The sequence below is a fragment of the Lotus japonicus genome, chromosome 3 (genome assembly GCF_012489685.1).
Source record: "Lotus japonicus ecotype B-129 chromosome 3, LjGifu_v1.2".
Taxonomy (NCBI): domain Eukaryota; kingdom Viridiplantae; phylum Streptophyta; class Magnoliopsida; order Fabales; family Fabaceae; genus Lotus; species Lotus japonicus.
In genome coordinates this window covers 72,929,626-72,945,774 of record NC_080043.1, presented here as the reverse complement: position 1 = coordinate 72,945,774, position 16,149 = coordinate 72,929,626, and the positions used below count along the sequence as shown (strand labels likewise).

The 16,149-nt window shown below is 34.8% G+C and overlaps 2 protein-coding genes across 2 annotated transcripts; both read left to right on the top strand.

Moving 5' to 3' along the window:
- The first annotated feature begins 4,179 nt into the window (after positions 1–4,179).
- Positions 4,180–13,978, top strand: LOC130745745 (sister chromatid cohesion protein PDS5 homolog C-like). The gene is made up of 14 exons (XM_057598113.1): positions 4,180–4,483; positions 5,968–6,171; positions 6,316–6,497; positions 7,084–7,210; positions 7,337–7,510; positions 8,472–8,531; positions 8,663–9,760; positions 9,863–9,964; positions 10,403–10,476; positions 11,241–11,292; positions 11,947–12,027; positions 12,142–12,185; positions 12,723–12,791; positions 13,242–13,978. The coding sequence occupies exons 1-14, from the start codon at positions 4,370–4,372 to the stop codon at positions 13,273–13,275; spliced, it is 2,415 nt and encodes an 804-aa protein (XP_057454096.1). The 5' UTR covers positions 4,180–4,369; the 3' UTR covers positions 13,276–13,978.
- Positions 13,319–15,371, top strand: LOC130744681 (40S ribosomal protein S12-like). The gene is made up of 4 exons (XM_057596846.1): positions 13,319–13,385; positions 14,012–14,223; positions 14,430–14,495; positions 14,591–15,371. Exons 1-4 carry the CDS (start codon positions 13,319–13,321, stop codon positions 14,639–14,641), a joined length of 396 nt encoding a protein of 131 aa, XP_057452829.1. The 3' UTR covers positions 14,642–15,371.
- Positions 15,372–16,149: the final 778 nt, after the last annotated feature.

Below are 16,149 nucleotides of genomic sequence, written 5' to 3'. Positions count from 1 at the left end.
ATAATTTCATTTTTCTAACATGTCTATAACAAAAACATTTTTGCTTTATAAGTATTATATATGTAAAATTCTTAATCTTAGAATACTCTAGAATCTCATTTTTCGTGAAATCCTAATTTTTCAAACAAAATTCTTTTGTCTTTTGACAATTTTATGGAGTTCTTCATCTTTAAATCGTTGCATTTTATACTTTGTAACTATCATAGTGAAATCCACAATTTTAAAGTGATTTCTTAATTTTGGAATCCAAATCTTTAAATTTATTTTCATTAGCTTACATCATTTTCTTTTGCTTCATTCCTTATATATTTAAATATACTTTTAAATTGGTCATTCAAAATTAAATTCACCACCATACCAGAACCTTATCGGTTGGCCCTTGAAAGTCCTTGTGGTTCACAACTCTTATTGCATTTTTTGGGCAGTGTGATGAGTTGTATAAGTTCTTTAGGGTCTCTGGTCTTGGATCCTAAATTGACATTTCACTTCCTATTTTAATTCCTATTTACAGACTCAGTAATCGCCATCGGCCCCTATAAAGTGGCAGCAACAAGGCCCGCAAAAGATGAAGTATATATGTGAGGTTTTACTGAAATTTCCTGTTATTCAGGAAGATTGTGAAAAAGATTCTTGATATACCTTCACAGCAGATGATTTGTTGAGACCTTTGTGAGGAGTAGCATCATCATGCATCCTCCTTTTCTTAACCTCTGGTTAACCTGAAGATCTGGCCTCTTCTCTATTTTCCACCTCAACATTCACAACCGACTTGTTTCTCCCCGCATCTTCACAAGAAACCTTAGTTTCCACATTAGAATCCACTAATTCAAGAGCTACACCAATTCCCCCATTAGACTACAAAGAAAACTTAATTTTCCTAGCGAGTGGCTGAGGTTTTGCATCAGATTCCTTTTCCAACCTAACATCAGGGGATTTGGGAAGAGTCTCGTCGAGCAGAGGATTCAAATTGCCTTCCTTTAATATTGACACAGAATTAGTATGAACATCTTGATTACCTATGCCACTTATTTTCCTTGGGCGACCTTTTTTGGGGCGACTTCCATCTTTATCATGTGTAAAACGCAGAGCAGCATCAGTGTTCTCATCATTTTTAGGTTTAGCTACTAATGCTTTAATACCTTCGCTCATATCTGCAGACTTTGACAGTGCATTATCCTTGCTGGAAGCAGGGATTTCAGAAGGAAGAAAATCACTGCCAATATCAGAAGTCTTTCTCAATTGAGCTAGATTTGCAATGTTCTCATGTCTCGACTAAGAAACTAGAGCTACATGTTTCGTTTTAGGCTCTGGCTGCATCATATCCTTTCTGGAGATAGGATTTTTAGAAGGTGGAGAAAAAGAGCTAGTATTGTGAGCCTTTCTGGATTGAGCTGATTTTCTGGTTTTTGTTCCCATATGAATCGAAGAGTGATCATAGCTTTCCTCTGCATTCATCAAAGAATTAGGCTTACGGTCCCTCCTCCTTGGCAAAGTATTCAACCGAGTTTCAAAGCTTGGTTCCTTAACAGACTCTAAATTGCAAGTCTCTGAATTGGAGTTTGCACTGCCTCTTTTGGAGTTCTTAGTAAGATCAGAATGTTGTTTCCTTTTGGAACCAGACTTTTTTATAGCTTCGCCATCCACAGTAGCAGCACTGACACTTATGTTTGATTTTGTAACACCCGTAAGTTGGGAATCTCTCATACAAGTAATATCTGGTTCAAGTCCAAGGGTTTTCCTTTACACCAGAGCAATGAGCTTAATTCAGTTTATTCTCAAAAGGTGCTTCTCTGATACACTTACTGATATTTAACCCGTGATCCAAGGTTAAGAAAAAAAATAGAGGTATGTATCCTAAGTGAATATCATATCAGGGTAGCTGAGATTTAGGCCTAAATTCTGAAACTTCCATTGACGATATTTTTTTATTTTTTTATTTTCAGGTCATGTAAATTTATTGAGTCAAATACTAAATTGAGAGCATGTCAGAACCACTCTTACGGGATGACAACTATGGCTTTGAGATACATGTACACACAAAGAAAGAAAGTAAAAAGAAAAAAGAAGGTACATAAAATAATATCTGCTTGATTTGTTCTTTTGTTATTTCACCCAAAATTTTAATTCAAAATAGTTTTGACGATTTTTTGCAATGTTTATATTGACATAATTGACCTTCTTTAATATCAAGACTAAAATACAAATTGAGTATTTTTTGCTTAACGGTAGTGGTATTCTCCAATATCCTCAAAACATATAGGCATTTCATACTCTTTTGATTAAATAAATAGTTATCCTTAATATGTCATTTTATGTTTTCTAAAGAAATTTTATTATTTTACAATATATTCTTGATATTTACACAATATATTTTCTCATTTTGATCCCCTCCTTTCCCTCATTTTATCCCTTAAACATTATTGTATTGGTGAACTTCCTCTGAACTTTAATTGGGTTCATTAAATTAAGAAATATCCAAGATATGAAACTTATCATTTTGAACTGTCATGGTAAAGGACACACACCATCCTTCTTGCACATTTTAGTGCAAATTTTAGTTGTCAACGAAATAGATTAATAATGGACACCACTAATCAGACTAAGTTTGTGAATGTCAATAACACACGGTGCTCTGCAATTTAAGAGTTGATTTCAATAGTTATCAAAACGAAAAAGGTTGTATTTGATTAAAACTCTTTGATGAAATTTTAGAGTTTTTTACTAGCTATAAAGGGGTGCTAAACATTTATTTTTTATAAAGAGCTTAACATATGTCATTTAATGAAATGAAGAAGTTAAGATCAAAATCTAGTTTAATTATTCACTAGTAACAATGAAATGAATGTCATATTAGGAGACTTTGATTTATGCCTAAATTCTGAAACTTCCATTGACCAATTTTTTTTTCTTTTTTCAGGTCCATTGTAAATTTATTCAGTTGAATATAAAATGGGCAGCAGGTCAAAACCACCCTTATAGGATGAAAACTATGTCTTTGAAATTCTCAAATACATGTATCACAGAGAAAGAAAATGAAAAGAAAAAGAAGAGGTACACAAAATAATTATCTTCTTGATTTGTCCATTTGTTATTTCACCCAAAATTTTAATTCAAAATAGTTTTGATTTTCTGCATTGTTTATATTAACATAATTGACCTTCTTTCATATCTAGTCTAAAATACAAATTGAGTATTTTTTTTCTTAACTGTAAGAGGTTTTCTCCCATACGTACCCTCAAAACAACATTTCACACTCTTTTTAATTAAATAAATAGTTATCCTTGACGTGTCATGCTATGTTTTCTAATGAAATTTTAATATTTTACAATATAGTCTTGATATTTACACAATAAACTCTCTTTTCTCATTTTTAATTCCCTCCTCTCCCCTCATTTTATCCCCTGATTAAACATTATTGCATTGGTAATTTAATTTCTCTAAACTTTTATTGGGTTCATTAGTTAAGAAACTATATTTTTTTTATCAAAATATGAAACTTCTCATTTTAAATTGTCCCGGCAGAGGAACACCATCCCTGTTGCACACTTTCGTTCAAATTTTAGTTGTCAACAAAATAGATTGATAACAGACACACCTAATCAAACCAAGTTTGTGAATCTCAATGATACATTGTGCTCTGCAATGTAAAAGTTGATTTCAATATTTATCAAAATAAACATGGGTGTATTGGATTTACAATTCTTTGTTAAAGTTAGAGTGTTTTACTAACTATAGAGGAGTGCTGGACATTCAATTTTTTACACATTGCTGAATATAGACTAGTTCAAATTTATGTGAATCCCACTAAATTTTTCTCTAACTACATAGGTATCCTCCAACGGAGACAATTTTATTAAAAAAACATATACATCAGCCTAGAGTAAGCTCTTAACTCAAGACATGAATCTTAAAACTCTGTTTCAGATAATCAAACATGTACTTTACCTAGGATATTTGTATGGCATAAGAGAAATATAAATAAGGGTATGATGGTAATTGCAGGGAAGATGATGACGAAATCTCAGTTCATCAGCATTCAGCACTGCCCTCAAGTTCAACGATCAAAGACAGGCACTTTCGCCTGTAAGAGAAGAAAGGAAAGAAAGACTCTTTAGGGAGTATTTTCTTTTAAGGTAACCAAATAAAAGGGGTTTAAAACTTTTCTTAGTACATTGTAATGATTGTATAGTGAATTTCAAACCCAGAAACTCAATAGTATTAAAGAAAAAACCATGAACTAATCTTTTGTGCTTATCTGCTTGCATGTCACACACTTTGCCTCAAACCCTTGAATTTAGTTTTGCTGACACAGCTAGGGCTATAAATTGTGAGTTACATTGTACATTTCCAAACTTTCTGGGCAGAAACAATGACTTCCACTGAGAGAGATACACTGCTGCTGCAGAGGCTTAGACATGTGGGGAGGAAGCTGCTCAAATGCAAGCCTTATGATGATATTGATGTGGTTCTTGAACAGCTTGATGTAATCTCTCTCCATATCTTTCTTCTGCTTTTCATATCTATTTGTAAATCTTTCTGCTGGATTTTTGTCTCATGAATTGATTATGATTTTCTCTCTGTTTGCTGATCATATAGATTACTGCCTTGATTTTAGATATCTCATGTTATGGGTTGTCTCATGATTGGTTTAGGTATCTCAAATGGGTTGGCATGGCACACCCAAATTCTGGTTATTTTCCAAGGGAATTCTTTAGGTTTTATTTACCTCATATGTCTTCCACATTTTATCTTGGAATTAAATTTTTCATTTTTATTGAATTTTCTGATCGGAGTCTCTTCGTGTCTCGTTGGCTGTGTTTATCTGTCTAATTGGATGTATTCCTGCAAACCCTTTTTCAATTTCTGGCTCATTGGTTAAGTAGAGTGGCTGTAATTTTGATTAACTCCTTTGGAAGTTCAATGCATCCTTCAAGATCCAGACTTCTATTTGGCCTGTGGTACTCAATTTATGGATATGTTGGTTTCTTGCATAACCAAGACTTTTCTACTAGGGTAGCACTATGTCGATTTCTAGATAGGGGCTACTGTCCCTTGACAGCTAGAAATTTGTCAATGGCCAAGTGTTTCACCATGAAGAGGTGAACAAGTTGGCAAGAGCAAGGCAAAAGGAGCTGCCTTGTATAGGGAGCCAACCTCCCCTTGTACTAGTGAACTATGCTTTCAAATGGATTGGTTATGATTTTATGAAAGGAGAACCCGCCAATGATTCTACATTGACAAAAAGGTTCCTTTGCAAGAAGTGGTTTAGGGAACCTGCCATTTACTCCCTGTTGGTATGCAAATGAGACTGGCAGCTTTGCTCCAGATGTTCTCTCTTTTTCTTTGTTGTTATATTTTGGGTTCCTTACCCTATGTTTCTTGTAGTTTTCTTCTCTTTGTTCTAGTGAATTTCTTCTATCATAAAAAAAGATTTGCCCAGCTACTTAATGGCAGCAGAGTAGTTACTGACCTAGGGAGGTTGATGCTCTTGATCTCCTTGATGCCCTCGTATGTATCTATACATTCCTGTGCCGTTTCTTGTCAAATGAATTCCACTACGTTGCTGAATTTGATGATGGATTATGTGGCTTATTGTTTGGACGCAAAGAAATCTTTTGTTTGTCATGGACTTTTTTTTTTTTTTTTTTTTTTTTTTTCTGTTAGGGGGTTACCAATGGTTTGCTTTGTTAATTGACTTTGAGGTGTCAGTTAAGGTGCACACGAATTATGCACTGAAATGTGGATATTTACAAAAGGGCTTAGTTTATGTCCTTAGATGATTTGAATAAATCAAGTTGAATATCTGGTTTAATTCCTCACTTGTAACAGTGTAAATTAGGAGTCTTCCCCACTTATTTCAATGCTTAGTTGAATTTTGGAATAAATTAAAACATTTTTAACAACAGGCCTTCCAACTTGACAACATTCTGACATTCCTTTACTTTTGTATGGCTTTCCAAATTTTAGAAATTGGAGCTGATTCTGTCAACGGTCGATCAAAGACCTGCCAATCATGTTCAAGAATCACTTGTGCCTTTAATGAAGGCACTAATTTCTGCTGAACTTTTGCGACATCCGGATGAGGATGTCAAGATCTCTGTTACATCTTGCCTAGCTGAGATCACAAGAATTACGGCACCAGATTCCCCTTATGATGATGAACAAATGAAGGTACTCATTTTACTTTTCTGTAATTGAATTTTTTCAATCAAACAGTTCAAGTATATTGTAATTATAAATGTTGATAATGATTTTTGTAATTATATTTTCTTGTTCAAATTATACATTGATTACATTTCCTTTCGTGCTGAGCAGGAAGTTTTCAAGCTCAAGGTGTCAGCTTTTGAGAAATTGTGTCATGTATCTGGTCGTGGCTATGAAAAAGCATTAGCCATACTTGAGAATGTTTGGAAGGTCAGGTCATCCTTGGTCATGCTGGACCTTGAGTGTGATGACCTGGTTATTGAGATGTTTCATCATTTCTTTGGTGTTGTAAGGTTAGAGAGCCCTAACGACATTTTGTTTTATCTGTTTCTTCATGTTCCAAACTTGCCTAGGTGAAATTTATTTACTCAATTAGGTTTTTCTTTCTTTCTGATTACATATTAATAGATGCATATCATCTCTATAAAATTCGTGCACCCAACTTTGAGGTTTCTTTTCTATTTTTTGTAAATGTATATTTCAGCTTGGTTATAGTTGACAGTCAAACAGTTTTTCAAATTTGGTAAAATTTATTCAAACCGATCACATAAGTAGAAGATCATATTGGTGTTGTAATCATGTGTAAGTTTTTCTGTATACTGTCTCTTGAATTTGGACTGGCCTTCCCCTAACAGAAGTGGTGCAGCCAAGGAAATTAGGTTTTCTTTGCATATTCTTTTTCCAAATGACTAGCAGATGAAGCTAGGGGAAGTTGTTTTACATTGACAAATACTGATGAAAAAATAGATTGCTTAGCAGTTATCACATAAGAAGAAGTTTACTGCTATTTTCCTTTTTTCTTTTTTGCTTATCAGTTATCATTGGAGTTTTCATTCACTCCTGTATTAATGACTAGAGTATTTTTTATTCAATTTAAAGGTCAAGCCATCCAAGTAATGTAATTCATTCAATGGAATCAATAATGACATTGGTCATAAACGAAAGTGATGAAATTTCCCCAGATCTTCTTAAACCTCTTTTAGATAGTGCTCGAAAGGAAAATCAGGTAACAAACTTTGCATTATATCGGTTTCATCTCATTTATATTTTTTTGGTTTTTTATGTTATTTGGTTATTGTTACTTCATGTCCTTTTATTTTACTTTGTTAATCTGGTTAGCTTATTTTCCCAGACTATCTCACCTATTTCTTGGACCTTGGCTGAGAAAGTAATAACCAGCTGTGCTGTGAAGCTTACACCGTTTCTTATGAAGGCCGTGGAGTCCTCAGGAAGATCTCTTCATGATTATCCACAAATCGTTTCGTCCATTTGCCAGAATCGATTGATTGCTTCTCCAAAGGCAGTGGTACGTCGTACTTGTCATAGGCAATACTGATAGTAGATAATATGTGTTTTTCTTAATTGCATGGAGCGGTATGCCAGTGCACACAGATGCCCTTTTACTATTCAGGTTGGGGATCGGGTTTATTTGAAGATTAGACCCACTCCTAGGGATGTGTATTCTCAATGCATCCAAAGTTAGCTGCTAGATAGATTCTGTGGTCCCTACTTGGTGCTAAACAAATAGGGGAAGTCGCAGTTACTTTCCAACTTCAGGTCCCATAGTAAGAACACATTCATTCTGTGTTTCATTGTCCCAGCTTAAAGAGGTGGTATTAAATCATTCAGTGGGAACTAATCTACCTATAGATTTTGAAAGTGGATGCCAACTCTTATTTCCCAGAAAGTGCATTGGGGTATTAGACTGTATCTCACTGTGGGGATCTGGTGAAACAAGTTCTTATCCATTGGCAAGGCGAACCATTTAGGAGGCTACATAGGAAGATTTGATGCCATTCAGCTACAGTTTTGAAATTTCAACCTTGAGTACAATGTTGATCTATTAGGGAGAGGTATTGTTAGGAATAAAAATAATGAGATAGGAGGAAAATATGGTGTGTCTATAGAAGGATAATTTGAAGTTTGGTAAGTTATGGGGCTAAGAGAGTTAGGGGTCACGGGTTAAATATCAGTAAGTGTATCGGGGAAGCACCTTTTGGGAATAAACTGAATAAGCTCATTGCTCTGGTGTAAAGTAAAACCCTTGGAAGAGGATACTCTCCTTGATTCTTGAATGACCATAACACTTCTTTCTTTATCTCTCACTTTAATATATTCTCAGTTTCTCTTTCTCCCTAGATTTCTGACAGCATATGAATAATACTTAATTACTAACCCACTGTTACATCAATATCTTCTTCACCTTGGTATTGTTATTTTCAATAACCTGTTACTTGGTTAGGATTGATTTTGTTGCAATACTTCAGGTTCAGTCAGTTGATAACAAGCTTGATGTACCCACAGATGCAGATGATCAACCCTGTGATGTAAGTTATCTTTTTCCTTTCACTATACGTTATTGGATTATTAAATTTCCCGTTACGATTGTGATGCTTACTTTGTCACAGAACCAGTCAATATTATGGAACATTAAACATGTAATTATATTCTTAATCAGGTGACCAAAGGACTTGAACCAGATACTACTTGTGTGAGAGGTTCCCAACTTACGGGTGTTACAAAATCAAACATAAGTGCCAGTGCTGCTACTGTGGATGGAGAAGCTATAAAAAAGTCTGGTTCCAAAAGGAAACAACATTCTAATCTTACTAAGAACTCCAAAAGAAGCAGTGCAAACTCCAATTCAGAGACTTGCAATTTAGAGTCTGTTAAGGAACCAAGCTCTGAAACTCGGCTGAATACTTCGCCAAGGAGGAGGGACAATAAGCCTAATTCTTTGATGAATGCAGAGGAAGTCTATGATCACTCTTTGATTCATATGGGAACAAAAACCAGAAAATCAGCTCAATCCAGAAAGGCTCACAATACTAGCTCTGTTTCTTCACCTCCTAAAAATCCTATGTCCAGAAAGGATATGATGCAGCCGGAGCCTAAAACGAAACATGTAGCTCTAGTTTCTGAGCCGAGACATGAGAACATTGCAAAACCAGCTCAATTGAGAAAGACTTCTGCTATTGGAAGTGATTTTCTTCCTTCTGAAATCCCTGCTTCCAGCAAGGATAATGTACTGTCAAAGTCTGCAGATATGAGCGAAGGTGTTAAATCATTAGTAGCTAAACCTAAAAATGATGAGAACACTGATGCTTCTCTGCGTTTTACACATGATAAAGATGGAAGCCGCCCCAAAAGAGGTCGCCCTAGGAAAATAAGTAGCACAGGTAATCAAGATGTTCATACTAGTTCTGTGTCAATATCAAAGAAAGGCAATTTGAATCCTCTGCTCGACAAGACTCTTCCCAAATCCCCTGATGTTGGGTTGGAAAAGGAATCTGATGAAAAACCTCAGCCACCCATTAGGAAAATTAAGTTTACTCTGAAGTCTAATGGGGGAACTTGTGTAGCTCCTGAATTGGTGGATGCTAATGTGGAACCTAAGGTTTCTTGTGAAGATGAGGGGAGAAACAAGTCAGCTATGAATGTTGAGGTGGAAAATAGAGAAGAGGCCAGATCTTCAGGTCAACCAGAGGTTAAGAAAAGGAGGAGGCATGATGATGCTACTCCTAACAAAGGTCTCAACAAATCATCTGCTGTGAAGGTATATCAAGAATATTTTTTACAATCATCCTGAATAACAGGAAATTTCAGTAAAACCTCACATACTTCATCTTTTGGGGGCCTTGTTGCTGCCACTTTATAGGGGCCGATGGCGATTACTGAGTCTGCAAGTAAAGCATTAAGTGGAGTGGAGGAAACCACACAATCAAGGCTGAGGAGAAGGAACGTCACTACAAGCGTAGAGGTATGCATTTGATATCTATCCGAGTTGTTGGATAGAGTTACTAAAATCTTGTGAGATGTCCCATTATCTTCAACTTTTTTATGACTCTAACTCTAATTTTTTTCGATTTACCCTGGAAAGTCCTTAACATGTGATACTCTCTGAGATTATGTGCTAACTGTACTAACAAGTTGATATAAGGATACTCTCTCTCTCTCTCTCTCACTACATGTGTGTGTGTGCGTGGTCACTGTCCAGCGTAAAAAAACGTTGTCTGTCTCTATACTCAAGAATAGTGATCTTACAAAATTTAGCACAGCATCTCCTTTTCAGGAGTTTGACAGAATAGGTTGAATCAGAATCTTTTTTTCATTGTATATTGTTTACTGGAATTTCCCCTTCCTTTAATTCTTCCTCGTAATGTATTCCTTGTAACCTTTTCTGTAAGTTTTCCCTCAGGTATCTGAATCTCGTGACCGTAGTAACTCATTGGTTGGTAGTCGGATCGAGGTCTGGTGGCCGAAGGACAAGACGTAAGAATTTCAGTAGCACTATTTTGTAATCTATTTTCTATGTCTTCATTCCTCTTTTAATAAATTCAAAGGAAGTATACTATGACCTCAGCTACAGTAGGCCATATGATGCTGTTTGCTTGTGCTTGTGTTTGTGAACTACGGGTTTAGGACAATGGTTATATATGGAGGAAAAAATGCTATAAATCATAGTTACTTCTGAATAATAGACACGTACCAAAGGAGAATTCAGGTGTGTAAAGGCCATTTCACAGGAAGTGGATGTTGGTCTTTTTATGATCTGGATTTCCTCTATCAATAGAGATCTCATTTACAATGATTATTTTTGGGTGGGGTAGTTTAAGTTAAGATAAACTATTTGCAAAGGTTTCTTTTTTATGCATTCTCATGGGATTTTCGGACTTACAAAATCACTTTCCCTACTGTCATATTCTAAATTTCATATGCTTCTGAAAGTAGATGAGACTCATTTCTTGTCATCTAACATCTCTTTTCTCTAGTTGGTCTACTGGATTTTGTTAGAACATCTCAATTAAGAAACAGGCTTTGTGATTTAGATAAAGAATTTGAATCAGTTTGTTTATCAATTTTATCTTTGAGTTAAATGCTATGTTTGGAAGGTTTTTCCTTCAAAGATATTAGTAATTTATCATTTAACTAGATGTTGGTCTTGTTTCATAATCAGTTTCAATGTGTACATACGTGTGTGTGTTGCTTGGTTTATGTAACCCTGAAATTTATGTGTTAACAATTATTTTCTTCAGGTTTTATGCAGGTGTTGTCGCTTCTTATGATCCTGTCAGAGGAAAGCATAAGGTGAGGTGGCTTTTACTGCTTTAGATTTTTGTTTTCTTTAGCTTTTAAATTCTTTATGTAACACATTATATGAGTTATTCTTTAAACAAAAGCACATGACATACTGATTGGACATTTTCTAATCCCTATGTACTGTAGTATTGACACTGATAATATCCTGGTGGTATATGACCTTTTAAATCATTCTTATTTTCAACCCTACATACCTGTGATAATGTTTATCTTTCATTTCTGGGCTTTGCAAATACGAAGTATAGTCTAGTTTAAGATTTCATGAATTTTATTCATTAATGTTCATGGTGCATTCTCATAAAAGTGCGCCAAATATCTCCATATGATTGATTCCCAAATTTAGTCCTTATTTTTTAAGTTAGATGAATGCTGGAGAGCCGGATTGAAAACCTCCTACTACTGTGATAACTCACAGGTGACTTGGAAGGAAAATGTTTTATTCTGACAATATCAAAATTTTCACTCTTCTCTTCTAATGAACATTTTTTAAAAAACGAAAGTAATAATTGAATTGATTGATTGATTATGAAACAAGAAAAAACAACACTTGTGTGGTCAAATGATTGTTGTGTGAGCCTGAAAAGCATGAAGTATTGAAATATATAATTATATTTGTTAACTTTTCAAATGACTTTTCTGTAGATTTTGTATGATGATGGGGATGAGGAAGTATTGAATCTTAACAAACAGCGCTGGAAACTAGTTGATGTTTCACCAAATGAGGTGAGTACAAAGCTCCGATGCCAACTTAATTTTTGTTTTACACTAACACATGTATATATATTATATATATGTATGTATGTATCTATATCGTGCATACTGATATTCTGGTATCAGGAAAAAGGACTTGGACTTAAGGATCTCGCCGAGGCGTCGGATATGTAAGTATTACATGATCTGAAGGACATTAATGCCTAATATTATTGAAAGGACCTCTAACTAGAAGTTTGCTTTTGAAATGTTATTTCAAATCCCTTGAGCTATATTGTATCTATAGCAGACCAAATTATCGTGGATTTCATACCAATAACTGGCCTTTTATCTTATATGATCGTTATATTGGTGTTGTCATTATTTGCTTTGTTTTAACTTTCATAATATCTATCTTTTTTCAAAAAGAAAACTTATAAGCTTATTAAATCAAAGTGAAGGACTTTTGCCAGTTTATTTTTCTAAATCCAGTTTCAATTGAAAGGACCTCTAACTAGAAGTTTATTTTTGAAATGTTATTTGAAATCCCTTGAACTATATTGTATCTATAGCATACCAAATTATCATGGATTTCATACCAATAACTGGCCTTTTATCTTATATGATCGCTAAATTGGTGTTGTCAGTTTTGTTCAATCCACCTATTTTTTTATTAATCTTCAACTGATTTATGAAGCTTATATTGTCAAGTTATTCATAATGTGCAGGGTAGAAAAATGCAGAGAAACTCCCGAGTTGGAGTCAGCTAAGGGTGCAAAGACCAATTCTCAGTCCAGGTTAGTCTGCATACTAGGCAATATATTAGGGATTCACAAATATTTAATCTAGATAATGTTTGGTTTCACGTTTGTAAGCGTTATATTGATTCTCCAATCTCCAGTATCAGAATTAGAATCAATTTTTTGGTGTTTAAATGTTTCGTTTTACAATTAATTCTAGGATGAAGCTACAAATCCTAGGTTCTAGGATAGACATAATCACTTGAGATTTTACAACTGAATTTCACAATACTACCCTATAAAAATCATTTTTATCATTAATGTATTCAAGCATAAATCACTGTACTTTCAACTCACTTTTACCATAATCAATTTTACCAAATTTAATTCAGTTGAAATTCAATCTTGACCGCGTCAATCTAATGATTCGGACAGTAAAACTTCTACCAGCATCTTCAAATCTGAATCTGTAGAATCTGCCCTCAAATATATTTTTGGTGTTGACAGGAAAGATTCTGCCAGTAAGCCGCCTAAAACTTGAACAAGGAAGACCGGTTCCGACATGAAAACGATCAAACCTGAGAATGGTGACCTTGAAAAGGACAAAGCTCAAAGGGCTTGAATTTTGCAGTTCTCAAAGAATAAACAAAGGTGTATAGGAAGAAGGTTAGCAGTGATCCAGTGAAGCTGTGCAGTATTTACTAGTACCAATAGTTGGCTCTAGAACTCGTAACATTATTGGCTCTACCATATGGATTAGTCTGTTTTGCTTCATAGTTACTCTTAAAAACCTTGCAAACTGGTCAGCATAGTTTTGATATGTGGTGACCTGGATTGAGAAGGGTTTGATTTACACCCTTTATAGACTATTTACTGCAGAAGGGTTTGTTTTACACCCTTTTTTGAAATTGGTTTCATACATTTTGTGATGTCATCTATTTGTCGTACAAGGGTATGTTACATTTCCATTTATGGTAAGCAGATATTTCTTGAACAAAGAATGTTAAGGATAGGGATCATTTCATCTGAAAATTTTCTCATGTTGAAATTGTGAAGAAGATATATCTCTTCATATGTATTAAATAGATGAGGTGCTTTGAATATTTATGAAGAAAGGGATAAGCATAAATTTCACTTGACATTGTTATATGACATGAGATGATCGTAATCCGCATGTTACCGAATGTTGTTGTGAAGAAAATAAAAGTAGAGCGAGAAAGTTTAATGAAAATGAAAATAGTAAGTTTTGTGAGAAAACTCGTTCTTTTTTCTAAAAGGAGGACAAGAAGCATACTGGACATATGGTGGTCTTTCCCGAGGCCTCCACGAGGGTGCAAAAGTGATTGAGAAGCATGCTGGACAGCTCTGTGTTCTAGCAGAAGATTGCGACCAGCCTGACTATGTTAAACTTGTCAAGGCCCTCTGCGCAGAGCACAATGTTAGCCTGATCACTGTTCCAAGTGCAAAGACACTTGGAGAATGGGCTGGAGTAAGTGCCACACTCCTTTTTGTTCCCGTCATTCCTTTATGAAATTCAACGGATACCAAGTTTCATTGGTCAATTTTCAATTATGGTTTATTATAATTGTTATTCTATCTGTAGTTGCACTTTCACATATTTTTATTTATACTTTCAAATATTTCACTGGTCATTTATTTTGTTTGTGCTAATTATATCTGGCATTCTTTCTATAGTTGTGCAAGATTGATTCAGAAGGAAAAGCTAGGAAGGTAACTGGTTGCTCCTGTGTGGTTGTCAAGGTATGGATTGTATTGAAATTGAAATAGAAATGTTTGTTAATATTGATTTGTCTGGGTTTATCATTATTTAACAACTTTACTATTGGCTGCTGCAGGATTTTGGGGAGGAACATGAAGCCTATAATGTTGTTCTGCAGCATGTGTAATCCCAATGAGTTGCAAGAAGCATAGTTTTGTATGTTTCACTTTTTATTGAGGTTATTCCATGAGAGTGAATTTTGCCTTGTAGCTGGAGTATCTTCCTAATGATTTTCATTGTTTTATATGGAGATTTTGTCCTCAAATGATGTTTCATTTTAGGTTTCCATGTCAAATAAAACCATTCATACAAGTTTATAACCACCACACCCATATGTGTTGACACTTTTCTACATTGCACAATAATTCAAACACTTAGGGCTCGTTTGGTGCGCCGTATTAGGCATGATAGTATAAGCTTATATAATACATTATGGACTTATCCATTGTTTGGTGCTTACATTGTATTGTATAAGCTTATGCATCAAGTTGAATTCAGCAGAGAATGGTGCTCCTCTCTTGTCTGTAATGCTATCTGTGAAGTGGACTGCGTGGACTTGATTCAGATTCTTAGTACAAGTCAAATCAGTTGAGTCCTCGAAGCTTATTGCTGTTTGGGAAATGTTTGACCGGGACTGGAATATTTAGCTCCAGTATGTTTTACAGAGAAGAAATTGAATGTGATTGCTAAACAAGGAAAAGTTTTGCAATCTCACTTGGGAGTTTTTGATGTTACTCAATTATCAGTTTTTGTAGGAATTATTTGAGGTTTGCATGTTTTAATTGTGTAATACCTGTCGTTTTGGATATCTTAACAAGAACTCTTCCCCGTTATTTACCCTTGCTTTAATCATATTTCTGCTTTTGGTTTTTGTTGTAAATTTGCCATGCTAGTTTTTGGATGTCTCTTTTCCTTTTTGCTGATAAAGGGCTGTATAGGAACTAATCGGTTTCCAAAATTGATAGTTCACAAATTTTCAGCTTTGCAGCTTTCATATATTAAATGTAGATGGAAGTATGGTCATGTTAAGTATATTATGGTATAATATGGTGGTATAATTTTCAGCTTTGCAGCTTTCATATATGTGTGAAAACTGGGTGAAAGGTTTTGTGAATTCATCTGGGCATGTCGCTCCTCTCTTATTGGAAATGTGATCTGTGAACTGGACTGCATGAATTTGATTTAAATTCTTAGTTCAATTCTAATCAGTTGAGCTAGCTGCCTCGGAGCTTAGCTTATTACTGTTTGGGAAATGTTTGACAGGGACTGGAATATTAAGCTGCAGCATGGTTTAGTGATTGCTAAACAAAGAATAGTTTTGCAATATCACTTGGTAGTTTTTTATGTTCTGTTTGCCTAGAAACTCTTCTTGTGAAGGACACAGTTTAATTAGTCCCGTTTTCCCATCCAAAAAATAAAGACTAAGTCGGAGAATCAATAACTATTGTACATGTCAAATTCAAGTTAAGGTTTTTAATGATTCAACTGAATCATCCGATTTTTTTATCCACTCATACAAATTTTCACATTGTCTTGATGGTTGTGCCGGTGTCCAGAGGCTTGCAAAGAGTTTAGTATGTGTTAAGTGTTAAAGCATAAATGACATTGTTCTTGCATCAATTATATGTTTCTCCC

Coding starts and splice junctions, on each gene's coding strand:
- LOC130745745 (XM_057598113.1), top strand. CDS start 4,370: ATGACTTCCACTGAGAGAGATACACTGCTGCTGCAGAGGCTTAGACAT. Junction 6,498..7,083: donor CATTTCTTTGGTGTTGTAAG/GTTAGAGAGCCC, acceptor TTCAATTTAAAG/GTCAAGCCATCCAAGTAATG. Junction 9,761..9,862: donor ACAAATCATCTGCTGTGAAG/GTATATCAAGAA, acceptor GCCACTTTATAG/GGGCCGATGGCGATTACTGA.
- LOC130744681 (XM_057596846.1), top strand. CDS start 13,319: ATGGTGACCTTGAAAAGGACAAAGCTCAAAGGGCTTGAATTTTGCAGT. Junction 13,386..14,011: donor TTCTCAAAGAATAAACAAAG/GTGTATAGGAAG, acceptor TTTTTCTAAAAG/GAGGACAAGAAGCATACTGG. Junction 14,496..14,590: donor GCTCCTGTGTGGTTGTCAAG/GTATGGATTGTA, acceptor TGGCTGCTGCAG/GATTTTGGGGAGGAACATGA.